At 37.2% G+C, this 27,184-nt stretch overlaps 1 protein-coding gene across 6 annotated transcripts in view; it reads right to left on the bottom strand.

Moving 5' to 3' along the window:
* Window positions 1-4,677: 4,677 nt before the first annotated feature.
* gli3.S (GLI family zinc finger 3 S homeolog) overlaps window positions 4,678-27,184 on the bottom strand; it is a 165,332-nt gene continuing 142,825 nt past the window's right edge. For all 6 annotated transcript variants that reach the window (XM_018269358.2, XM_018269355.2, XM_018269356.2 and 3 more), the window contains 5 exons: window positions 16,723-16,872; window positions 12,790-12,954; window positions 12,261-12,551; window positions 9,150-9,477; window positions 4,678-8,546 (listed from right to left, as the gene is read on the bottom strand). In XM_018269358.2, coding sequence (XP_018124847.1) covers window positions 6,289-8,546; window positions 9,150-9,477; window positions 12,261-12,551; window positions 12,790-12,954; window positions 16,723-16,872 — 3,192 coding nt within the window. In that variant the 3' untranslated portion in view covers window positions 4,678-6,288. The remainder of the gene's footprint in view (window positions 8,547-9,149; window positions 9,478-12,260; window positions 12,552-12,789; window positions 12,955-16,722; window positions 16,873-27,184) is intronic.

Genomic DNA, 27,184 nt, shown 5'->3' with positions numbered 1-27,184 from the left:
ATCCTGAAGATAGTGGCTGAAAGTATGTTGTGTCAAGTTGGGAACCCACTTGTAGACCTGAGTGAGGCCTGAGGAGGGTTAAAGGTTCCAAAGCATTTATCCAGGGAAGGAATTGACCCAGTTTGCAGTCTTAAATTGTGTAAAAGGAATTTATGAAACTGTCAATAAAAAATAAAGAGGAAGGTGACTTTGTCCTCTACTTCTTGTCAGGAAAGAAGAAGAAAAAACTGAGAACTTATAGGAGCAACAGCTTATAAAATGGTGAAGGAACTCATTTTTTACTCATGCTCTCCAACCTGTCTTTCTTCTTTTACTCTTCTGCGGTGAATTTTAAAATCCATTGTGCTTTTTGAAACTGTTAATATGCATCTTTTTACCTTGCAGTGTTTATGAGAATTTTATTTTGAGCAAGTTATTCATAGTTCCCCTTGCCATAACATGTGTTATAAAAGCTGAAATCAATGGCAACCATTTTTGTTTTCACTGTTTTGTTGCAGTGGGCAGAACAAAGCTAATCTTTCAAAGGTTGCTATGGGTTACTGCCCAGGAGCAAATTTGGCCAGCATGTAAATAAGCCCAAGTGGACACATAAACAAAAAGTCTAGCAAAAGTACAATATAAAAAATGTACCCATTCAATTATGAACCTAAATGACTTATTCAGGCTGTAGCGGGACCAAGCTGAAGAGGGAATCATGGAAAACAAGATCTCCCCCCCCCCACACACACAATTATGTAAAGCCAATCACTTTAAATAATTTTGTGCCTTCTGATGGTACCTGAAATGTATTGTTGATCAAAATGGAAAATGCTAGTAGACCTTAAAGTAACAGCATGTACATTTTAAAAATAAATTTAACTTGGTAAAACTATTATGGAAATGATTAATTTACAACAAGAACAGTACAAAATATCCATCATTCTGATCATTTTAGTACACTTAAATTACCAAAATAATTTTTCATCCTATATCATAAAATGCAAATTGTCATTCTACAGTGACTACTACAATATAATCAAATTCATCTTTTAATAAGGTCATCTGGTCCAGAGGGTACTGAAGTCTAGTTATTATGTAAATCCTATAATTTCAGAGATTAGCAAATGTAATAATAGATAAGGTACCAATTATTAATACCGGTAATCATTAAACAGTCATTTGAGAGAGTTTTCATTTTGAGCAAAAAGAGGCCACAGTCTGACATTTATTTGCACTATGGCCATTGCGTGGGGTATTGTGCACAGATATTCAGACTTCGCCCTGGATGGAACCATTAAGGAGAGGTGGACAGAGGCACTTAGGTGCCCCCTTTCTTCCCCATGAACGTCATTCAGACGCGCAAGTTACGGAACAGCAGAAGGCACTTACTTCATCTTCAAGAATTGTATTTTTCACATGGTTTACAGTGAGGAGTCAGTTCAAGGGGGAGGGGGGCACAAGTGCTTCCTGAAAGAGATCCTGATTATGTCTTACCTAATTTAAAAAGGTTTTAAGTATATTATTGGGTATAGACCGCCATACAGTATAGCATGGCCCAGTTTTCAAGCATTTTCTGCAGAACCCTATATTATAAGCATTACTCTATCCATGAATGCATTAGGAACTAGTGGACAAAGTCTGGAAGAATGGGTGCTGCTTGGTGCAATTATAATCTTCTTTTATTTTTACAGTTTCACAATATTCTGCACCACTTTATAAAGTGGTCGCAAGGGGGCCTGGGGAACAGGGTCTGCTTCCTCTATTGCTAATAAGAAAACCCCCTCCTCCGCAGCTTATCTGTGGTGAGGAGGACTCAACTCGTCACTGAATGGGTGGGGTTGGGCGGCAGAGTGGGCGGAGTCGGGGCAGAGGCAGGACAGGAAGTGGGCGGGAGGATGGGGATCTGAGTGCGCCGGGCCCTTCTGAAGATTTTTTTGCAGGTGGGCCTGGCGCACTCTGGTTACGCCACTGGTTCTTGCCATAGTAGAGCTAAAAATCAACACACATCCCAGGGCTACTTTCATCAGGAGGTAATTAACCTAACAATAGGTTTTTGGAGTGAGGGAGGAAAACATATTACAGTAATAGAGTAAACCTCACAACTTCAGAGACAACATCCAAATGCTGGGCAGGTGCCTCTTGAATTGTTTTCTGCCTACCCCTAGTCCGTGTTTGCTCCCCTCTGCCACTCTCCCCTCTGTCATTCTCTCCTCTCCCCCCGTATAGCCATCTGCTAGGCACATGCGCACCTAAGCAAACTGTGGTGCTAGATGCTGGTGAGTGCCAAGCTTTATTTTCTAGGGCCACAGGCTAGTGCTAAGGGTTTGATATATAGTCCAGCACTAGTGGCAGATGTATCCAAATTGTTGCCAGATCCTGTTATGGATAATCTGGTTTGCTGCCAGTGTTTTGGTTCTGGCTGCTAGTTGGCATTTGACTTGACAGTTTTCTTGTTTTGGGTAAAGGCTCCTCCTGAGGTTTTATTTGTTGGCAACCGTATTGTGGAAGTCCCTCTGATTTGTGAGGGTGTGGCCATTGTTTGCTCTGTGATGCTTGATTCTAATCATATGATCGTCTCAGTAGCAGTAGAATTTGTAGATCTTGTTGTTTGCCATGTCCTGGATTATTCATGTCTCATTTTGAGGGGCTATACAAGTTTCCCTGTTTCATGGTTGTGATGCTTGTCTTGTTAGCAATGGCCTTTATAGCATGTTTGTTTTATTGTATGCTATATATCATGACATGTCCAATTCTGGGCAGTGTCATTCTGTGGCTACTAAAGCAAATAAAGTTCTGTCATAAAAAAGGGCATTAACTCAAGGGATGAAAACATAATTATGCCTCTTTATATGTCCCTGGAAAGGCCTCATCTGGAGTATGCAGTGCAGTTTTGGACTCCAGTCCTTAAGAGGGATATAAATGAGCTGGAGAGAGTGCAGAGATGTGCAACTAAACTGGTTAGGGATGGAAGACTTAAATTATGAGGGTAGACTGTCAAGGTTGGGGTTGTTTTCTCTGGAAAAAAGGCGCTTGCAAGGGGACATGATTACACTTTACAAGTACATTAGAGGACATTATAGACAAATAGCAGGGGACCTTTTTACCCTTAAAGTGGATCACCGTACCAGAGGAAACCTACTTGTTTCCCATTGGCTATTTTTCTTTTAAATATCCTGTATGTATTGTTCAATGTTCAGCCTATGATTAAGTGTCCTTGGTAGACACAAAACGCATCAGGTCTTGGTTCTTAATTATGGAAAATAAAATGTAAGCCTTTTTAATCCTTTCACAATCTGATTCTGGCTTTACTACTTCGTGGGTTCAGGCTTGTGCCAGCCTCTTTTGAAGTTTTCTAGTGTTAATACCTATGTTATCACAAGAAATATAAAGATGATCAATGGAGGTAGTACACCAAAAAAACAAATGGATGGTGCTCACTGCAGGGATATCCCCCAGCACTCATATGTAATAAAAGTTCATGTCATACTAAAACATACCCCTAAATCCATATGCCACCTCATCCTCCCATATGGATAGCACAGTAACCCTCAAACTTCCACTGGGTTCACCTCCCACAAGCAGAGCAAGCAGAGTATGGCACACACAGGCAGAGTAGGTCACACACAGGCAGAGTAGGACACACACAGGCAGAGAAGGGTAGGAGACTTATCAGGACCACTCCACACTACTGTACTATATACAGTGACACAATGCCAGTTCTGCTCCTACAGTCTGTCTGAGATTTGAACAGGTGAACAATGCGGGCACTGACAATATGAGGTGTGTTCAATGCAAGGTTTTAGGTGTGAACAATAAAGGATCTAACAGGTGTTATCAATACATGAGATTACAAGTGTAAACAATGCAGGGCTTTAACATCCTGAGGCGTGAATAATGCAAGGGCCAGTTGATATAATGTCTGATACCATTAAAGCTTGCACACCCCTTCTGCCGTTCAGGAAAGTAAGCCCTGGGGGATGAAAGGGGCAGTATGGCAGCTCCTGCCTTGTACTTCCAATGGTACAGCATTGGCTTAGACTATATAGTAAAAGCAGAAGTTATGTTGCTTGCTCTGCTGTGTTGTGGTTATTCTTTGATAAGCAGCAACAACAACCCATTTTCAGATCAAAAATATTGGCCCCTCTGGCCTTTGCCAGATTCACAGATGACCATACTCATATTCTGCTCACACTGCCTAGACATAAGGAATTATTGTGTACAATTTCTGCCTGATTATTATGAGTATCCAGTTCAGATTCCCTGAAAGTTGCCATGACTCCTATATTCTGTGCGAGTCAGTTTTCTACTGCAAATTCAATCAAGGGTGAATGCCTAAAATGTTGGCTTTTTAGTGGTAAACACTAACAATAAACACTCATCTACTAATAAATCACTGTGAAAACTCATGGAAAATGGTTTTATGAATTATAGCCAATCGCCCTTTTAAAAGGCAGGTCCAGTTTAGTGAAGCATCTTTCCTATATTTATTTTTGCATGTGATATAAACTGATAATAGTAATGAAATGGAGTTTTAGACTCTTTTTAACAAAACCAACTCTCAAAAAATTATTATGAATTGTATTGGTAGTTATACAAAAAGAACACGTGCTGACAGTCAAACCCAATAGGTCATGCAGTAAAACACAAGAAGTACACAGAAAACACAGAAAAATTACAGAAAACACTGTTTAAGTACAAAGTTTTTTTTATTGATGTAAGAAATTTTTTTGGTCTTTTTTTTATTTTGTATTTTTTTTACAAAAAAAAGCTAAGTGGTTCTGAGAGCAAAAAAAACAAAACAAAACAAACAAACAAACAAACGTATGTGTATGTAATGCTATAGATCCTTTTGGGCTTGTCCAAGGCTTGACTCTTTTTAAATCCACAGCTGTAGCATGTGTGTTTTGGACCACGGTTAATAGGCCTGTAACGTTACAGTTCTAGATCTAACATACATCAATATATTTACACAATAAAAAACATGGAGTATACATTTCAATATAAAAAAACATAACAAAACGTGACAAAGTACTATATTTAACATACAAATGTCATTCTGCTACTTTAAAATGTGGGAAATGAACCCACAACAGGACAAAAAAACTTGGAAATGAGACTTCAAACATTAGTTACAGTGCTATGTTATACTCCTGTAGCGTAGCCACAGTTTGGCAATATACTTGGTCCCTATTTCAAACTCAAAATAAGGCACATACATTTCCCGTACAGGGAACATGCTAAACACTGCTGTGCCTTGGACAGAATGCTGAAGCTTTAACTTAAAAAAAAATGCAATCGATCAATGTAATTTGTTAAAGCACACAAAAAAACGAGTACCGTTCATGGATTTCATTGTAGCACAACTGCAGCAAAATGTACATTTGGGAAAACAGTGTCCACAGTAGTGCCTCAAATCAAGTACCTTTCTTCCCTATACAATGTGCATGTCATAACGTTATACAAATGAGTGGATTGTTCCCTCTGTACAAGAAAAGTTCCTTTAGTTAATCTCTGAGTTTGAATAGCTGGACTGCATGAAGCATTGTCATTCGGGACTGGCCTTGTTTAATCTACAATGCAATACTGTACATAATGATTGCCTCTGCTAAAAAGATGCCCATTTCTGAAGGATACACTTCCTTTTTCTGTGTTTGCAATATAAATTGCTTTATGTCTCATCAAAAAGAACATAAATTTAAATGGTACATATATAGATTTTGTTTTTTTTTCTCTTTACAAAGGATACATGAATTAATAGCACATGATCCCGTTAAAACATCATCCCTGTCAGTCTCCGTTTGGATACTGCTTTTGTTTTAAAAAGGAAAATAGATCAAGGATGGGTGATATGATTTAAATAGGTAATTCATTTGACCCCCCTCCCCCCCAAATGACTAGAATTAAGAGCTTAGCTGTCCCCATTGCAATAATGCATAAATAAAAGTCTCTGTAAAACAATACCTGTGATCTGTTTTCTTTCCTGTTAAATGGAAAAACACCATTCTTCTACTTGATAAAACAGAGCATCTAAACATGATTTCCTTTTCAAACATGCACAGATGTCATGCATTTACACTATGAACACAGACCCGGCTGGGTTAAAAAGAAACATTGTTTTGGGTTGACAATACTGATCTAAACTTGAAATGGAAGACTGTTTCTCCCTATAACACTTTAGGGTTTGAGTCTTTATTCCATAAAAGGAATTTACTTGGAATACATCCCATTTGCTTGGGATGAAATTGCTGAAATACGTACACACATAGAAATGAGTTACTTTATTGTTCATTTCTTTTTGTTCCTAAGTTATTATATAATAGCAAGGAACTTGCTTTCTTCTGCAAGTGAGGCCAGCAAAGAACTCATGTCCCCAATAGCCATGTTAGTTGTACTAACAGGTATGGCTGGAAATGTCAGAGATGCTCGAGGAGTGGTAAGGCGTGAAGAATTACGGGAGAGATTCTGGAAGATGCTTGGACTTAAAGCTCCAGAAATTAGGCTGGCATGATCCCCATCATCAATGATTGCATCAAAATCGATTTGCACTCCATCCAAACTGTCATCAATGTTATCAACTGTGCTAGTCACTTGGTTAGCCCCAGGTGAAAGAAGCTTGGATGAGTTTGCATTACTTTCTTCTAAAAGACAGTTTGCTTCCATACCAGACTCAGAACCTAATTTGATACTTTGTTGAGAGTATGTTGCTGTTTGGTCATACAACTGACCAGAGAAGTTTTGTGCATTTGCACAGTGCTGTTGTGGGTGACTCTGCATTTCCATTTTAATACCGTTAACTTTGAAAATGTGTTGGTTGGTGTCACATATTTGATCTTGCAGATACAACAGGTTGTTTCTATGTAGATTCTGCCTGTTATTTTCATTAGAGTTTACAAAATACTGGAAATTCTTTGCAAGGGTTGGCTGCTGCTCTCCAGCATTTTGAGTAATTGACAGAAAACTTTGTGTTCCATCAGTTGTGTTTCCATTCTGTCCTGATGTTGCCTGATTAGATCGAGTTACCCCCAGCAAATGCATACCATAGATTAATTGTTCAGTTGTCATCGATTGCATAAATCCCTGATTTACGATGTTTTCATTCGTGACCGTTTCAGTTCTGTCAGCTGATTGCACACTATAATGTGTGGATGGTCCAATGTTTTGTTGACCAGTATTCATTTGCAAACCATTGGTTGTAAACTTTTGTCCTCGAGCTGCTGTATTGCAAAGACTTCCTGTTGCAGAAGGTCCCAGTGATGATCTTGCTATGGTATCAATGTACTGATTGCCCTTGACTAACTGAACACCCCACATGTTGCTGTTATTATAAAGATTCAAGTTTTGCTGGGGAGCTTGTGGGTTGTTCTGTGTGTGATGTTGATAGTTCCTTTGCTGGGGCAACCCGCTCTTTGGTACATTTTGCTGTTGGACCATCATGTTATTATACAATCCAAAAGGTCGGTTCTGCTGTGTGGCAAAGCGGTGCCCATACTTTAATCTTGACGGAGAATATTCTGCACTGCCAGAGCTTACTTCATTCCACTGAATTGGGAGGTCATTTTTATTTTCTATGTGACCTGTTTGTTCACTATTGTGGAACTGTTCATTTATTACATTACTGTTCACATGGGATTGTTCAAAGTTGTTTCCATTTCTCTCTTCAGCATTATTCTGCAATTTGTCTGTTTCAACAGTGTCATAAAGTCTTTGGTTCCGAGAGTTAAGATACTGAACCATGTCATCTGGCAGTAAATCCTCATCATCAAAATTGACTCCTCCTTCCATAACCATTGCTTCCAGGGCAACATTTTCACTTATGCTAGGAGGACAAGGTGAATACACATTAATAGTATAGTTCTGAAGACTTAAATTGTGCCTTTCCATAGGTGGTGGGACATCAGGAGGGATGACATTGTTAAGACTGTTGAACCTTACAACTCTAGTATTAGAAATGTTATCAGAGACCATTTTTACAGGATCACTTGCTCTACGCAGTCCATTAACTTGAAGTTCATTTGGCAACAAATGCCTTCTTCCATAAGATCCTACTCCACCATCACTACATCTCCGTGGGACATTGACCGAAGGAAGAGGTGATAATCTACAATCTCTTGAGTCACCCAAGAGAGCCATTCTAGTTTTTAGGCTCATTCTTTCCATATTAGGCAGTGGTGTTGGTGGGGACCCACCTGTAGCAGCAGCATATTTAGCTTTCAGCCTGTATTGCTGTGCTGGAGTTAGGCTAAGGAGGCTTGGTAGCCCATCACACTGGCTTGTTTCACTTGATCGTCTTGAGGCATCAGTAGAAATTGGATCATAGGAGTCTGCAACACTTATATTCTGAACTCGTCCTTCAAACTGAGATGCCTCACTGGATCTTCGACTGGAAAAACATGGTGAAATTCCAGATGACCTGCGGCTGCTCATATAGGCTGAACTTATTGTGCTAGTATTGCTATCTCTCCTGTTAAGCATATTCAAGACTGTAATGTCCATGCTAGAAAGGTCATTTCTGTTTGGAAGAATAGGGGGCAATCCTCCCAAACTGATGTTGCTGTTCAGCTGCACACCTAAAATCAAATAAAAATATGTATGCATAAAAATACAGCATCAGTTCACACCAAAAACATTCTCCTATGGTCAAACATTATTGCTTTGTAATTGGCTATGTAAATGATACTCCCTACTACCTGCTTGAAATACAAGCCAAAGTTGGTGTTGTAATAAGAATGCAATTTTAACTGAATAAACATCATTTTAGGTACATCAGTCAAGAGTTATAACCTGGTAGTAATATAGAGTAGTGCTTTAAATAGAAGTGGTAAAAAGAAGCAGCATATGTATGCTAAAAAATCATCAGAATATGCAAAAGATATTCTGTGCTGCAAGTGTTTTATGCACCAAAGCGAAAAATGTACTTTACTGATATAGTAAAGTCCCTGTGAGGATTAGCAACAGTTACTTCATTGTGTTACTGCAAAACATGGGGGGTAGGAAAATATACAGCAAAATGCGGAAAAATAGGCATTGTAATGCCTAATTTGTTACATAATATAGCAATAACACAAGACTAAGGCACAACGACAACACAGCTTATTCTATGGCATCCTAATGTGCAAAACACATTTACCTTAAAACATGAAACATATTTGTCTTAAAGCATTTCATCTTACCATTTCCAGTGATTGGTGGTAAAGTTGGTGCTCTATGAGGTGGAACTGGGTTCAGCCGTGGAAGCATCCCATTGACTTGTTTCATTTTCTCAACTTTTATTTGCTCCATCCATTTGGTTCCTGTCATAATCCTCCTTCCGTGCAAACCAAGTCCTGTGGTTGCAGTGGAAATGGTAGAGTCCATGATTGGGGTTTCATCTAGGGCACTGAAGTCTCCAATGCTGCCTTCACTGTTTAGATGAAGCTCGATCCCACTGTTGGTATAGTTGCTGATGGGGGACTGCTCGCTGCTGCATGAAGACTTACCACCAGGGCTTGGCTGAGATGTCTGGTTAAGGAAAATATATCAGGCAAATAATATTATTCATACCTCAGCAAAAATAAGCACGTTAATTAACTGGATTCAAAGATACAAAAAAAACAGTTACAGTATATAAATCTAAAGCTTGTAATACCATGCCCTGAACTAAATGATGCTTTGTTGGATTTTAGGATGAGCCTCTTTTCTGTTGCAAAACTGTGCAGCTCTGAAACAGTCCAAATTAGCTCCAGTCTGTACATTTTTCTCTAAAGGCACCCTCTGTAACACTGTTTTACATGGTTAGTCAAGACATGTACTGCAGTTAGTATAAAATTCAATTTCAATGTCATGCACTTAATGCAGTTCATTTTATTGAGGCAATCTCAAGAGATGATAATGGATTTTCTATTCATAAAACTATGCCTGTGGTTCTGATTATAACGTGATAGATAGACTGCTGAAATCAGGACATAAATTAAAAGCAAAAAAGCAAAAATCTAAATTTCAAACACAAAAATAAGAAAACGACAAACATTAACATGAAGAGGAGGACATTTTTATATGGTTTCATATTATTTAAGTGTTGTAATCAGCAGACATATGTGATGTATTTGGAATACATGAGACCTGGGCTTTTCTAGATAAGGATTTTTATTAAACAAAGTATGTTTTAAGGGGGTTAAGGGGGTAATTTATCAAAATCTGAATTTATCTAATTATTTTCTGAAATATACTCCAATCAAATCCACATGGGTTATTTCCACTTATTTATCAATACATTTTCTAGAAAATTTTCTGTGTAGGAAAAAAAAATTAAAAAGATTGTACGAAAATTCGTATACAATTTTTTCAGATTTCCCGCCCGAAAAAATCTATTTATTTTCTGATTTTTTTGCCTGAAAACCACGAAAACTTTGAATTATTGAACGAAACACACCGCAGATCAGGATATCTTCGGAACTTCTCCCATTGACTTATATGCAACCTCAGCAGGTCTGAGATGCCGCATTTTCGATTCACACTTTTTCCATCCTCGCGGTATAAGAAATCCCAAAAAAATTGCATTAGAATTTATCGAGATTTTGGAATTCAGACTTTAATAAATAACCCCGTAAATGTGTAACTACGCAACTGGTTTATAATTGTACATAGAAATTAGACATACAAGAAATGCACTCCCTGTTAGAGCACAAGTGCAAATAAATCTGGAGTTCAGGAAGCTGAGTTTTGATTACCTAAAGTTTAGAAAATGTTAAAAGCAAATTCAGTTCTGTCCAATTCAGGAATCTATTCACTGGTATTATTTTTTTTAAGTTAAACAAATTGCAGTAAAAATAGTGTCAACAATCTTTCAATGTGATGTCTTGCCAATGCACACAAAATGAAAAAAGGAAACATGTCATTCCTATAACATAAAATATAAAAGCCCCTCACCTTATTAACCACTGTCCTTAGAAAAGGTGAGCAAGATATTTAAGAACAACAGACAGAAGAGTATTGAATTAGTAAAGGTGGTCTGGTTAGTACAGTATATAGATATGCTCATTTAACAAGTTGCCATTGTTAATTTGTGATTATAAGTACAGCATATCGAGTATAGGCAATGCAGTATAAAGAGTTGTATATGGATGGTTGTACCTTACATTCAATTTATCTGAAATAAACAATAATATCTGGAAATAAATGCTTCTGCTTCCAATCTCTTCTAAACAGAAGCCATGTGAGTTATAATAACTATTGGTGGTTGTTCTACTATATTAGGAGACATTTGTTTTTTAACAGTCTAAAGATCAAAAGAAGGAAAAATATCTTAAGGAAAAAATAGCTATTTCGGGTGTCTTATTATTTATGGAATTAAAGAGCAGGTGAAGTCTATCTTCTATTTGCTATATTTGAAAATATTTGACATTTTTTGGGGTGATTTGGTGCTGATGGGCTACCTGATATATTAGAATGTATAATAAAAAAAATAAAGACGTTATTGAGTCATTAAACTACTTGGTTAATACTAGCTAAGAGGTCTTAATAATAGCATATAGTGTGTAAATAAAATGTCTTGTCTGAGTCGTTGCAAGTTCAGGTTGTCATACAGATGAACAGGCCAAAAGAGAGTCAGCATTATATACTGAATATCTTTGTTTGGTTGTCTACTAGCAATTTAAGAACATCTCTGTTTTTACTGTCCACGTTGCAAAAAATAAACTGCATTGAAAGCATTTATCTCGTTATACACCTGCACATGAGGGTTAGGTTAAGTCAAACATCCTGATTAAAATGTAAAATTAGGTTTAAACTCATAGAAGCAAGATTCCAGGTGTTTTATTGTTTGGAAAACGAAGCATTTAATGTCAGCTTTCAGTTTCTCTAGATCAGAACAAATTTACAAAAGCAGCCCTTTTGCTATTTTTTTAGATCATTTATTTATGTTTGCAAGCAGAAGTTCTCTACGTTTCCTATTAGGTTACAGTAACTGCTCTGTACAAGAGTTATGGCACACAGGGATAATTTGGGTGCTTAAGACACACATTCTGAAAATGTGGCATTATAAATGTACCTAGAACTGACACCCATAGACTTAGATTGCATCCATGCAACAACAGTTTTCTTACAACTATCACCTCACAAACACTGACATGAGCACTTGTCAGGCAATTCCAATTTAAATCTATGGGTAGCAATTTAACTGTATGTTTTGAACTACATAAAAACACATGGTTTAAAGCACTTGAAGCAACCATGTGGTATTTCCATAGAGTTATAAAATACAATAGCCAGCAGTTATTTTTGATTTGAAACAGAATGCTACGCACCATTGGTTTTTCAGTCTTCACTGATTTTACTTGCAGGCATTCTTCATGATTTGAGGTAGTATTACTGAGGTCCTTGTGCTCTCCATGTGTCCCCTGGATCTGTTGGCCTGGTGATCTCGACTGTGAAAGGCTTCCTGGTTCTCGTGGTGCTGGAGGCCTTGGGTGTATGTCCCCTCTCTGCTTTTTGGTTACGTGGGCCTCTGGACCGTGCACTGTCTTTACATGCTTTCTGAGTGAGCTAGGGTCAGTGTAACGTTTTGTACACCCTGGGATCTTGCAAACATAAGGTTTCTAAAATAAAATAAAAAAGGTCAAATTGAAAGTATTGTAAAAGAAGTGTAATACATGTGGAGGGTATGCAGTTTTAAAACCAAATGCATGTTTGGAGGTTGAGACATATATTGATCTGCAAAGATCTACAAAAATCCAAAGGGCATTGTCAAAAGCAGTCTAAATTTGCAAATACCTGTAACTCAAATTAAGCTGTAAATTAAGTCAAGGAATTGATCACCTGAAAACAGCAACTTACCTCGTTTGAATGAGTGCGGTTCTGGTGCTTGGCTCTATCAGATGCATTTGAAAAGGCCTTGTTGCAGCCCTCATGCTCACAGACATATGGTTTCTCTCCAGTGTGAGATCTCAGGTGAGTTTTCAAGTTTTCTAGTCTGGAGTAGGCTTTTAAACAACTTTCAAACTGCAGGTAAGAAATATCTTGTCATTAATTATTCTTGGGAAAAAAAGACAGCTGCTCTCAGTGGCTACTCTCTTATCACTAAAGTATATTTTGAACAACAGTAGAAGATAGATTTTAATTAGAATGTAAGTTCTTTAGGTCAACTGCTGAGGCACAAAAGATTCCATGAATGTATAAAGCAGAGATTCAAGTAACAAGGAAAAAGCCAATTATAAAAGAATTCCTCCCAACACTTCTGTTTTTTGTGGGAAAGTCCCAAACATTGGTCCCCAACTTGCAGCCCTAGGTAGTTATGAGTAAATTCACCTCTCTTGAAAAGCCCTGTCATGAACCATGCCAGGTGAGACTCTGAGGTGACTTTTTTAATATTTTTTTTTTAAGTTTTTAGTGTTTTAAAACACATAGAAATACATAAAACTTGTTATGTTTGTAGTAGTATGTAATAGTATTTTCACTCCATACTATTGGTTGGTTTATCAGTCAATTTAATCCCCAGGCAGGTACCAATTTGTGTGTGAGGGGTCTTGCTTTTCCCCATACTTACTGACAAAGGTTTTACCACTTCTGAGTTTTTACCAAGCAGTCACTTTAACTGAAGCAGCTTTGAGTATTCCAGTTAATGTTAAGAAACCATGACCACCTAGCCCTGCCCTGCCTCCCACCATGCACTCTTGTCAAATATTTTTTGTGAGCCTCTATTTCTTGTGAGTCACGAGGGTGATCCAGTTTTGCAGCACAGGGGGTTTAGGCCCCATCCATGCCATTGCAATTATTTTCCTAGTGTAGAATAAGAGTGTTCTTTATCTGATTCTGGCATGGTAAGTATTTATAAGATCATCTAGGACCCATAATATACACCCCTGTGGTGTTAGCAGTTTAAGTCTAATAGGATGTTTGCCCCTTCTGACCCACACCTGAGGCATCTTGTGCTGGGATTAAGTCCCACAGATCTTAGTCATACAGGTGAGATAGAATTGGTGAAGCCATTTCAACTGGACTAGTTTATCCCGTATAGAGTATAAAAAGTAGTAGCTTCTCTCTATTGCCTCCTCCCAGTTATCCTCTGTGAGGTCTGGGATATCAGTCATCCACTTACTATAGGCCTTCTGGAATGAAGAAGAGGTTGTTTGCAGTAGACTTTTATGTAATGTTGATGGTTTCATTAGCGAGGGGGACCAGGGTACTGTTTCAAATTGGGGTTGGGAGACATGTTTATCAACTCCACCACATTGTGCTTGGAAGACCTGTCTGAGTTGGAAATGACTTTTTTTTTAATATTGTGTTGACAAGCCAGAGCCACTTGAAGACAAACTACATTTGATGGGAGAAGAGGTTGCTGAACTCTTCAAGTGGTTGGGCGGACAACTGCCGATACAGTGGTGATGTTTCCATTCCAACTATTTTCTATTGTTCTCTTATGTTATTTTTATTGTTTCTTTATCTTTATACTGGGCATTTATACAATTATGAATCCAAATAACTGTTATAGCATATATACCGACATTGAAACCTATTGCACTGTAAACAGGACATGAATTTTGAATAATGATGTAGCCAATTATTGCAAACTGTACTACCATTGTTAAATTATACTCTAACTGAAAGTACATTCCCTATTTTTTTCATTATGCCTGTAATTTGTATAAAAAAATATTTTAGATTGCAAAAAAAAGTGGGCTTGGTAAAAATTTTTTACCTCCATTATCTCTATCTTTAAATTTTTCAAATGTTGGGTGGCATGCTAAAGGAATGCTAAAACGCCTAGAAATAATTATGCTTGCTTTCATATATATCAATATCTTTTACATATTAGATCCCCTGATGACAAATTACATACCATATATACTCGAGTATAAGCCGATCCGAGTATAAGCCGAGGTACCTAATTTACCTAAAACAACTGGGAAATTTTAGCGACTTGAGTATAAGCCTAGGGGTGAGAAATTCATTTTAGGACATGGCCAATTACATGGCATATTATCTTGTGTACAAGCGTTAGCAGCACAGATAATTGCACAGAAACAATTAAAACTCTAATGAAGAAGGGTAGTCATTCTGCTGGTGCACTGCTGGATACAAATAGGGTAAAGTATTAGAAACCCAGAGAAATGTCTATGAAAATATGTCAAAGGGTGAGTATCCTTGATAAAATCTGAACTCCATTTGCCAGCATGTCTCACTATGTTTATCTGCACCGAGGACTAGAAGGGAGGGGGTGTTATGTGATAAGGAGCACCATTTCACAAATCAGTTGCAGCATTAGTAAAGAGCTCTCTGTTCTCAGGTAGCATGCCAAATTATTTATCAATAGACAGGTAAAAAAAAAAAAAAAGATTGGTGTCAGAATCTCTTTAAAGTTGCTGCTTACTCACTGATCTGAAGCATGCATTGACTCCTCTGTGCTGCTGCCCATACTTCTCCCCCTCGTGGCTTGATCATCCTTCCTTAGCCCTCAGCCCCTCCCCCTCCTCACTCACTCCTCCCTCCTCAGCCCTGGGGAAAGGGGATCTAAAGTCGCTTTTTCTAAAATGCATAATAGCGATCCCCTCATATAGATGAACCAATACAGCGGGGTTTTAACTTAATAAAAACAGCCAGCAATATACTTAAATTTCACAGAGTATTTACCTCTGCAGACCTCCTCTCACTTCAGCATCTGTTAGCAAATTAATAAGAGTCGTGTATCCAGCTACAGCACGATCTCCTACTGCCTGCCCCTGATTGACAGCTCAATGTTGGTCACCTGATCTTACACGCATAGTGAGGAACACAGTCACGTCAGTTACACAATCCCTAGCTGTGGGGTGGGTGGATATAACTAATGGAATAGGCAAAGTAAAATTACAGTTGCCTTATGTAAACAGCCCCTTTCCGTTTTGTTTTGCAGTGACTGACTAATGTATATAATACATTATATACTGACTAATATGTATATAAACTTGTGCATCAAGAAGCGCTTTTTGCCCTTGTGCTCTCTATGTCAGATTACTGATATTTATATATATATATATATATATATATATAATTTAAAAAAAAAAACGCTTTGTTTCGTTTTGACAAGGGCAATGGAGGAAAAAAAAATTTGACTATACACCCCCTTTAAGATGGGAAGGGCTGAGGAGGGAGGAGTGAGTGAGTGAGGAGGGCTGAGAGGGTACGGGCTGAGGGCTACGGAAGCAAAATCAAGCCACAAGGGGGGAGAAGTATGGGCAGCAGCACGGAGGAGTCACTGCATGCTTCAGATCAGTGAGTAAGCAGCAACTTTTAAGCTGACTCGAGTATAAGCCAAGGTAGACTTTTTCAGCATATTTTGGGTGCTGAAAAACTTGGCTTATACTCGAGTATATATGGTATTACAAAAACGTATTTGTAGTTGGCTGTACCACTTGGCATATTGCTCAGAACCCCTCGGAATCTGGGTGCTGCTCAATAGTACAGAGTAAGGACATAGAAATAACATGTACAATGGGACTGCAGAGAAGCCTATGATTTCCTGGAACAAATCATTGTTCTGCATAGTTGAGGGGAACAGATTGTATGGCTGTCTGAGAGCTTGCAAGAAATCACATTATCTGTGATATGTGTGCTATGCTGGGTTTGTGAGTATATTTTGTTAGAATAAATATTATTCTGTTTTATGCTAATATGCAACATTGAATATATGTCTTGTTGATTTTTTTTACTCAAAACATACTCTTATTTTGATTTCAAATACTATAACCATCATATACTGAAGAATTAGCTGCATTATAAAGATATGATCCTTACAGTGCATTTGTGTGGTTTTTCTCCTGTATGTCTTCTCATGTGGACCACCAGCATGTATTGCGCCTTGAACGGCTTTTGCTCTCTGGAACAATCCAGCCATCGACACACAAACTCCTTTTTCTCTCCATGTATGTGGTCATTGTTGATATGCTGTTGAAAGAACAAGGAAACAGATATAATAAGCAAAGGATGTATGCAATCATGAGTGGGTCAGACTAGGGCTTAATCTACAATATTGCAGGTGGGTTGGGGTTATCATATATGGACCAAAGAACAACAATTAAAACTCTACTATAAACAAAAGCAGACATGTTTTATATGGAACAATCAGTTGTGGTCCACATAACATACCTGGAGCTTGCTTAAACAAGTTATCAGATATTAGCAGTATTATTTAATCTTTTAAGGACTTTTAAGAAATGTTACAAATATTAAAGTTACAAAAAAAACGTATACAGGTATATGATATTTTGCATATATCATTTCACCAAATGTAAATGATAACTATTGAAATCATACATGGAAATATTAAAAATGATCTGTTCAGGATTAAACATGAAAATTATATTAGTTTAACACATAAAGATATAGTTAGTGTTCTATAACACAGGTGATGAAAAGAACCACAGCATCATTTCAGTTAAAGGGGTAATTCTACTCTTTTACCTCTAGATGAAGTAATGTATTAAAAAGAAGCCACGCATTTATATAATTTCCGACTTACTGAAGAAAATTTAGAGAAATCATTTCTCAGTTCAGTCTAAGGATTATCATACATTAATGGAAAAGCAACCTGTGTACAAGTTATAGAAGTATCTTACAGAAGCGACCTGCGTATAAGACTATACTTTTTTTTTGGTATGTCTCTGTCCAGGCTATTATTATTTAATGGTTGGTTCCCCCTTACGTTAACTTTTAGTATGTTATAGAATGGTCAATTTTAAGCAACTTTTCAATTGGTCTTCATTATTAATTTTTTTATAGATTTTTAATTATTTGCCTTTTTTTCTTTTTCCAGCTTTCAAATGGTGGTCACTGACACCATCTAAAAACAAAAGCTCTGTAAAGCTACAAATGTATCGTTATTGCTACTTTTTATTACTCCTCTTTCTATTCAGGCCTCTCCTATTAATAGTCCATTCTCTTAAGCTGGCCATAGATGTAAAGATTTTTAAAATATCTTTTCGTTTAAATGTTTAAATGATTTGTCCATCAACTAAAAAGACCATTTCAAGCGATGTCTAATTGAAGCCAGGAAAACTGAGGGTAGTTGCCTTCTTGGCCCTGCAAACAATTGGACAATAGATACATTTCACTGTAACCGATGAAAATATTCTAACCTGGCTCTGACCGATGTCAGGCGAAAAATCGTTAGATGCATGATCGTTCGATTCCCACTAACCTCACGATAATTTGACGGAGTGGTTGGATTGCACTAAAATCAGTCGTTCATCAAAGAAAAATCTTTGTGTCTATGGGGGCCTTTAGTCTAATCATTGCATGGTTGCTAGGGTAATTTGGACAACCAGACTGCTGAAATTGCAAACTGAAGAGCTGCTGAATAAAAAGCAAAATAACTCAAAAACCACAAATAAAAAGCAATTGCAAATTGTCTCAGAATATCACTCTCTACATCATACTAAAAGTTAACTTAAAGGTGGACAACCCCTTTAATATTATTATTAAACAAATGAATTATTCAGTGTAAAGAGTAAAGTCCATACTGATGCCACACTATACAGTTCTAGTAGCCATACGTAGGCAGATTTACGCTGCTGGTTTGGCCCCTTCAGTCTGAGTTGGCAGCTAATCTGCCCATGTTTTGGGCCCATCATTAAACCTGCCTGACTTACGTCTTGCCAAAAATCAGACAGGTTTGACAACTGTTTTACCCTGAGACTAGTGAGGAAAAAACAATTACAAAATGAAGATAAGAAACAACAAGTTAGTGCAACTTAGTTTCTTTTGATAAATATGTTTTTTTTTACTAATACACAGTTTATAAAATATTTTCCTGCAAAAGATTTTCATAAACTGCCTAAAAGTTGTCAGCAGAAAGTATAACTTGCAAGCGCAACACAGGTAGCTATTACAATGTGTGATAACCTGCTTGACCACTATCATGATCATATATACGTTTGCTTGTGATTCTATGCACTGCCTTGGCAGCTGCTTACACATTAGTCAATAGGTTAAACACTTTCAGCTTGTATTTTAAGATACAAGTCAGAATTCACAAGGGAGCAGAAAATCCCTGGCTTCTATACAAAGAAAACACTGCACTTTGCAAAAAAAAGAGCTTTTTGTAGTAATTTACATGGAGAGGCAGACACAATATCCTGAAGAGAGGGAAAATCCCCCTTTATAACATTCTTGACCCCAAGAGAAGATATAACCCCAGCTGGCTTTAAAATAAAAAAAGAAAATGTACATTCATTCCCTGTATAACAATGTTATTACTGCTAATAGCTATTCATTCTGATGGTAACACAATTTTAAGATTAGTACAGCAAACAACCTATATTATACTATGTTAAAAGGTTATTCTTATCGCAGTAAAATTCAACACTTGTTCTCTGGGGTTTTTCAGAGGATTATAGGCATTTCGCCTACTGCAGATCACATAACCCCAGTACCCAGACAGGAAAAAGGAGATACAGGTTCATAAAATGTGTAAAATCACAGGTATTTATGAAGCCCCTATTTCTATGAGAACAAAGAGGCTTAACAGATGTAATAATAGATGATAGTATTTAAAGTAAAGAGACTTGGAAAATAGAGGTTGAGTGAGGAGAGGAAGAATAATAGTACTGTACTAAGAGTGGGCCCATGGTCTATGGTTTTTTGAAGGGCCCCTGGTCTAAAGTTTTTGGTGGACCCCTGGTGTCTCAGTCCTACACTGATCGAAGCAGTGTAATGCTTTTATGCTATGGTGTAACACAAAGGCCTAAAAAATGCCCTTAGCATACAAATTAATACGTGCCACCATTTTTACATGTTTTACACCACTTCTTACTCAAAATATCCTTTCTGATATTATTTTATCTCATGGATTTCATTGATTCTTGTAGTGGTATAATTTAGTTAAAAACGTGATGGCTGAACACCATGACCAGATTTTTACAAAGAAGGATGCAATCACTAAAAATGCACAGCTTGCAAAATACACAGTTCTTTTACTGTGATGACTGTTGATGTGTAGTGTATGTTGTCACCATGCACAGCATGATAAATATGCCCTTAAAAGTACTTAAAGGAACAGTAACATCAAAAAATGAAAGTGTTTTATTGTAATGAAAATATCATGTACGTTGCCCCTGCACAGAAGCTTGTATATATATATATACTATAGTAGTGTTTCTGAAACAAACCGATCAGTTTAACCAGTGCATGGCAACAGTACATGATATTTTCATTACTTTAAAACATACATTTTTGTTGGTGTTACTGTTCCTTTAAATCCAAAGCTGCGTAATTGCCCTTTCACATAGTTGAGCTCAGCACTGCTGTATCCATCCAGCCTCCTGTGTGAATTGTGCACAAGTGCACTACTGACACTGGGAAACCCTGGAGCTACTGCAACCTTCCAGCTCCAGGGTTTCCAGAGCAGCCAGCATCAAGGAGCACACAACATACTTGCAACAAATAATCATACACATGCGTCATTTTGACACACAGCACATTATGGTGTATCTCCCCCTTTTGCCCCCAAGTACACTGGAACAGTGATGCAAATACTGCATTGTAGTGACTTGGATCTGAAACTGCACTTTGAACACTACAGTTGTGGTTGTAAATTATAGTTTGAATCCTCCACAAAATTGCAGCCAAGTGACAAACCTAATAAAACAACCAAATTATGCGATGAGCAGGATAAGCCTGAATAATTAAAACATACCATCCATCATCACAAGAAGGTTAATGCTGTAAAGTAGGGATGCACCGAATCCAGGATTTGGTTTGTGATTCAGCCAGGATTCTGCCTTCTTCAGCAGGATTCGGATTTGGCAGAATTCTTCTGCCTGGTGGAACGGAATCCAAATTTGCATTTGCAAATTAAGGTCGGGAGGGAAATTGTGTGTCTTTTTGTCACAAAACAAGGAAGTAAAAAATGTTTTCCCCTTCCCATCCCTAATTAGCATATGCAAATTCGGTTCGTTATTCGCCTGAATCTGTCGCAAAGGATTCGGTGCATCCCTACCGCAAAGTAATAAGGCTGGATATTTGCCTTCCCTGCTGTGACCACCCTCGTTTGTGTAGTTTCTGTTGTTAGTAGCAATTCTGAAATCTATCACTTTACAAACCAATCTACAGGATGCTGACTTCTCAACAGTATGGATTGCACATACCTTTTCCAGGCTTTTACATTCTCCGAGAACTGAGAAGCACTCTTTCACAAGAGTTGCTGCACCCTATAGCGTTTCCAGGAGAAGTGCAATGAACAACAGAGAAAATTGTATCTGAAACAGAGTATAGTAGCTCTCTATGTACAGAAATTATTAAAAGCATCAATAAACAAAATGATCAAAAGTATCAATAAATACAAATGATGGAAGAAGCATCTAGTTTATTTCACACCTTGTCAAGTGGAGGTTATAGGGAACCCCCTGCTTGGTTACTGCTGTAGTTTGCCTGCTAAAGGACCTGGAACGTGTACTCTGCACCACAAGTGTAACAGTTTTTTCCTTACATTGGTCTTTTTTTCCACATAAATATACAGTGACATTTTTAAATGGGAACTGTATGCAAAGTTTAATTGCTAAATGTGGTAAATATTTCTCCGACCCTTTTTAAGGAAATGCTTTTAATGACAGATATAAACGGCACAATGAAAAAACTGATTCTGGAATAGCTAAAATCAGTTGATAGCTACAAAGCTAATTGACAGCTTAAAGTGGTTCTGTATCATGTGATGGGGAAAAAACTTGCAACACCTCAGATCTGGCTCTCACGCTGAGCTTTGCCAATCTCTTCCACACAGTGCTGACATTTTTATAAAGCATTTGCATTTGTCCAAGGCAGGCGTAATCATTTCCACACATCATGAAATTCAATTGGCAGTTTAGTGTTTTCACATGTTTATGGTAAAAACGCATAAATGGGGAGACAAATTTCCCCCTTCAAATGCTTTTTTTGTAACCCTTGTGAAAACTTTGAAAACAACATTTTTTTAATAGACCTAAAAACCAATGGTGTAAAATAAATAAGAATTCTGTGAATCTCTGAGTGGGTCACAGTTTTTATGGCTTTATATGTCTCCTTCTGTTCAAAGTCTGTGTATTCCTGGCAATCAAATCTCTCAAAATACCCTTTGTGTGACAATCATTAACCCTTCTAGTGCCATGGATCATATATTATAGAGCACATACTATAGTGCCAGCTCTATAGATTCAAACAGGATTAAAGTTTATCAAAAGTTGATTGTTTTCACTGTGAGTGAATAATACAATACCTAACTAGTTGTACAATGTTGTAAATCAGCCTAGCTAAGGGCTGTGCTAGTAGTGGTAGCCAAGCACAAGAGTGTACTGTACCTTAGGCATGTCAAATTACACTATTTATCAAAATCCGAATTTATCTCATTATTTTATCCCATTGACTTATATACAACCTTGGCAGGTCTGAGATGCCGGATTTTCAGATTCTGACTTTTTACATCCTCAAGGAAAGAAAAGTTCTATTTCTTTTCCACTAAAAATGTGGATTTTTTTAGTTAGAAAAAACACAAATTTTTTGGGTTTTTGGCATTTGGACTTAAATAAATAACCCCCACAATGTCCATTCCAACTAAACAACAGCTGGAATTCCATAGGATGGACATCCCCGTGTTTAATAGATCCGAAAAAAATTACTTGTGACATGTAGGATGTAAAATATTTATTTCAGCTGCTTTTCCCCATGTAAGATAATAGGTTTCAAGTTAAAGCTGCAATTATTTATCCAGGCACAATGCAAGGTAAAAACCTTGTAAAAACGTCTACTTAAATGAAAAATAGCTGCCAATGTCTCCCTTTTCTGTGTTTTGTCACAGTCCACGCAGAGAATCAGATGAGCCAAAAACACCTTATAGAAGTGACTTTTTGCCAGATAAGACATTTTAAATTACTTCCTGTACAAAAAACAGGAGAGTTTTCTTAGAGAGGAGGCTGCCAGCTGTAAGGCAGGTTCATACAGACCCATTTCAGCCTGCTAGAGAATTATCCAATGTATAGAGTCATTCTTCTACAATACAAAGTATACGCTTGAAATAATGTTGGTAGAATTCACTGACATGCTCTGTCGACTCTCAGGTTTTTGACATGGAATTCAGATGGCATTGTATCTATGTTTTCTTTTCTGTGCAGCACAGTTTTTACTTAGTCATGGTAATAAAGAATATTATTATGCATCATAAAAGTGGATCCCTTACAGTGCAGCAACTGCCTGACTTTTATTATAATATTAAAGCTGCTGGTAAAGAGAAAAGCAAAACCTTGAGAATTATTAAGTATTAAAAACATGAAAGTCCTGTTCCTTTTGGAAGAAGTGCAGGTATCAAAGAAGAATTTGGTAGAAGATAGAACAATACATTCATGGGCAGATTTATCAAAGGTCGAATTTTGAATGTATGTGAATTTTTTTTACTGTAATAAATTTGAATATACTCACAACTCAAATGGGAGGTTATTTAAGAAAAAATTCTAACATCTAATATTCAACGGAATAGTCCTGACCCAAAAATTCTAATATAATTCAAATTGAGTTTTCCCTCCAAAAAAACTTGAATTTCCAGAAGGCAATTAACATATTCAAATGCTTCAACGGACCTCTGCCAGGTTTTAGGTGGCGAACCTACAAATTAAAACTTTATCCATGGTCGAGGTGTGATAAATCTAACATTCGAATTTACATTCAAATCGGGTGATTAAAATGCAAATGTGTGAATTTTGACACCACAAAAAAATGTAAAATGTGAAAAATGTGGTCACCTCACTTGTATGTCAATCATATGCACGTAATAGGGAGCATCAACACAACTTTCAGGTCAGTATGAAAAGCTAGCTACGTCTACCAACATTGAAAGCAAGACAGGCAAGAACTGACAAGCTGTTTCACATGCTTCCTTCAAGGGAAATGATTTTTAAAATATAAATCCATCACTACAGGCAGCATATTTTGACTTCAAGCCTTGAAGGATTGTTTCATTGTTGTTATTTTACCCAAATGTATATTACACCTCTTAAAAATTGAAAGAATTTTTAAAAAACCACATTCAGTTGTGTTGACAACCATGAATAGTAAATTGGGTGCCCATTAACATGGTTTAGTGCTAGGTATGTAGCTGCTAAAATGTAACTTTTCTTACTGTACAATACAGAAAAAACTGATTCCTTGTAGTGTCAGTGATATAAATGGCTGAGTACAAATCCATGATTCATTGCTGGGCATTTTACTGTCTACTGGTGTTTTTGATTATGGATCAGCTCAGAAACTAATGGCAATTTTTGGTTTAATCAATAATTTCCATGCTGAGCAGACAGGGCTGTTAAAGGGAAGTGACAAGCAACTACTGATAGTGACAGAGCCTTGTTATTAATCTTTCCACTGCCAGTTTATCAGCCTAACTGAAAAAGCACCACCAAGACAGTCTCAGAATCATGTTCACTGTCTCTCATTTCTTAAGGAGCTACATTATATTACACACTTTTCTGATTTTCACTGCTGGTATTACATATTATGATTGCTGAAATTTTAAAGGAATATTATCAGTGAATTATATATAAAAAGCAATTTGTTCTATGCAATTTATAAAGCACTGAAACCTATGGCAGATTAGTAAACCCATGTTAGCCACTGTAGGCTAATAAATCATAGTTTTATTTGAGATGTCATTTGCTGAAATGCCTTGCAACTATGTTGGCATCTGTAATTCAGCACAGCCTTTTCATCTTCAAATACGATGATTTACACTGATAAGAAAAGTAATCCTCTCTTGATCAAAAAAAAAAAATCTGCATTTTACCAATTAAAGCTTCCGCCAGGAGCAGCACTGAGACTCTACTGAAGTTTATCTCTGTTAAACACAAGGAGGAATCCAGTCAGAGCTTTGTTTCATTTTCAGCTGAACGCTTATCTATGTTTATGAACTGCAATATCTAGGCCTTGTGATATGGGGCGGAATGGAATAATAGTCCCACACATACACTAGCGCAACTACAGAGACGTCTTCCTGCACAAATGCAGGACCATTCACTTCCAAGATTACACTTACAAACACCTTGAATAAAAATGACTTTCCCTGTTAAATACAAATTAGTAAAGAAGAGGTATTCAGGAGCAGCATTTGCATGTTCAATCAAGGGCTCTATGAATAAATCACAAAAAATTTAATTATTTTACAATAAATGATACAATCACTGCCACCCTTATTCTGTACAGAGATATCAGGATAGCATGCCAAAAAACCATGCTGAGAAGCGTGAACCCCAATGGCAAAAAAAATCTGTTCCAAAACCAGGATACTGCTTAATTTGGGACAGGCAGCAGGTACCTTACCACATTCCTCTCGCTTCCAACCAGGAAGTAAAGGGAGGAGGAAGTAATTTTAAGTCAATGCCTTCTGGGTTCAGAGAACAACCCCTTTGCCTCAGTTCCTGAAGATGTTCCAAGGGTTAGGCCTTAACAGAGAATAGAAAAAACTAGACATATCGCATCGTTGAGAAGTAACACCATTTATAGTTATCTTTATCACGATTTCTAGTACTTGCAACTGTGTAGTTCTCAAATTTCTCAGTATAAACACATTTTAGCTCAGTTACTAATGGTATGGATGCAAGCACACTTGCCTCCATGGTATTGGTAGTTGTAAGTTGCCCTCTGCACCTTGTACTGGTTTAAATCAGGTGCAGGGTGTAGAGCACAACCAGCAACCTGGCACCTTGCAACCCCCTGTGTTCCCCAGTTTTAGCATTCTGGCGTTTGTTGACTGCAATAGACATGCACCTCATAATGCATCTAAAATGTATCTAAAACATCACCAAAAAAAAAAAATAACAAATACATTATGTTGGGCCTACATAAGACTATTTGACAGGAAGCACAAACAATTTTCAAACACTGTCACTCAACATTTATGTTATTTTCATCTGATTCAAACCAAAACTTCAAAAGCCAAGTTCAAATAAGCTTGGAATTTCTGCAGTGCCCTCAATAACTTAAACTGAAATAAGAGGACAATGTCAGGATTTAAAAGTGCTCAGCAAAACTCTTCACTTGCTTCTTTTACCCTATTCCATGGAAGGATATCAATTATAGATAGGGACTTGCTATAGCAGGGAGTTGGCAGTGTTACACATTAGATAGACAACCATGGAGAATCATGAATCCAGCTATTAACTGCAAGGGACAGAGGAAAGCGAAAGGTATTATAAATAACACAGGGTGACTGTTGGCTACTGTAACATAAAAGCTTTTACCAGGTCAACAGCTGCAATTTTTAAAGAATATTTTATATTTTCCCAGCTCAATGTATTTATTTTTGAACAAATACTGACATGTTCAATGTCATTTTCTTTGTAAACTGAGCAGGGTTCTGTTTCTTCAATGCAATTGTTTCCTACGAATTTTCTGGCAATGTAGTACAGGTATGGAATCTGTTATCCAGAAACCCATTATCCAGAAAGCTCTGAATTACGGAAGGGCCATATCCCATAGACTCCATTTTATCCAAATATTAAAATTTTTTAAAAAATGATTTCCTTTTTCTGTTTATTAATAAAACAGTAACTTGTACTTTATCCAAACTAAGATATAATGCATGCTTATTGGAAGCAAAACCAGCCTTTATTTAATGTTAACTTGATTTTCTAGTAGATGTACGAAGATCCAAATTACAGAAAGATTCATTATCCGGAAAATCCCAGGTCGTTCGATCATAGGAATAGAGCTAAATCCTTCGACTTTGATATTCGAAGTCGAAGGATTTACATTCGGCAGTCGAATATTGAGGGTTAATTAACCCTCGATATTCGACCCTATGTAAATCTGCCCCATAGTGATGAGATTTATTCACAGAATGGTTGCATCCTAATATCCTTCTCTTGCTGAAAAGAAAACATAATTGCATATACTGTACAGGTATGGAACCTGTTATACAGAATGCTTGGGACCTGATCTTTATGTAATTTGGATCTTCTTACTTCAGTCTACTTATCATGTAAACATTAAAAAAACCAATAAGATTGTTTTGTTTCCAGTAAGGATTACTGATATCTTAGTTTGAATCAAGAACAAGATATTGTTTTATTATTAGAGAGAAAAGGGGAATTCAATTATAATGGAGTCTATTGGAGCTTTCCGAATAAAGGGATTCAGCATAACTGGCCCCATACCTGTAAATGCAAAGGGGTTTATATAGAAACCATCAGGGCCGCCATCAGGGGGGGACTGGGGGGACACTTGTCCCGGGCCCGGCGCCTTTGGG

This window comes from Xenopus laevis, chromosome 6S, assembly GCF_017654675.1.
Source record: "Xenopus laevis strain J_2021 chromosome 6S, Xenopus_laevis_v10.1, whole genome shotgun sequence".
NCBI lineage: Eukaryota > Metazoa > Chordata > Amphibia > Anura > Pipidae > Xenopus > Xenopus laevis.
Note: the sequence above shows the minus strand (reverse complement) of the source record. Positions and strands in the feature narration are given on the sequence as shown.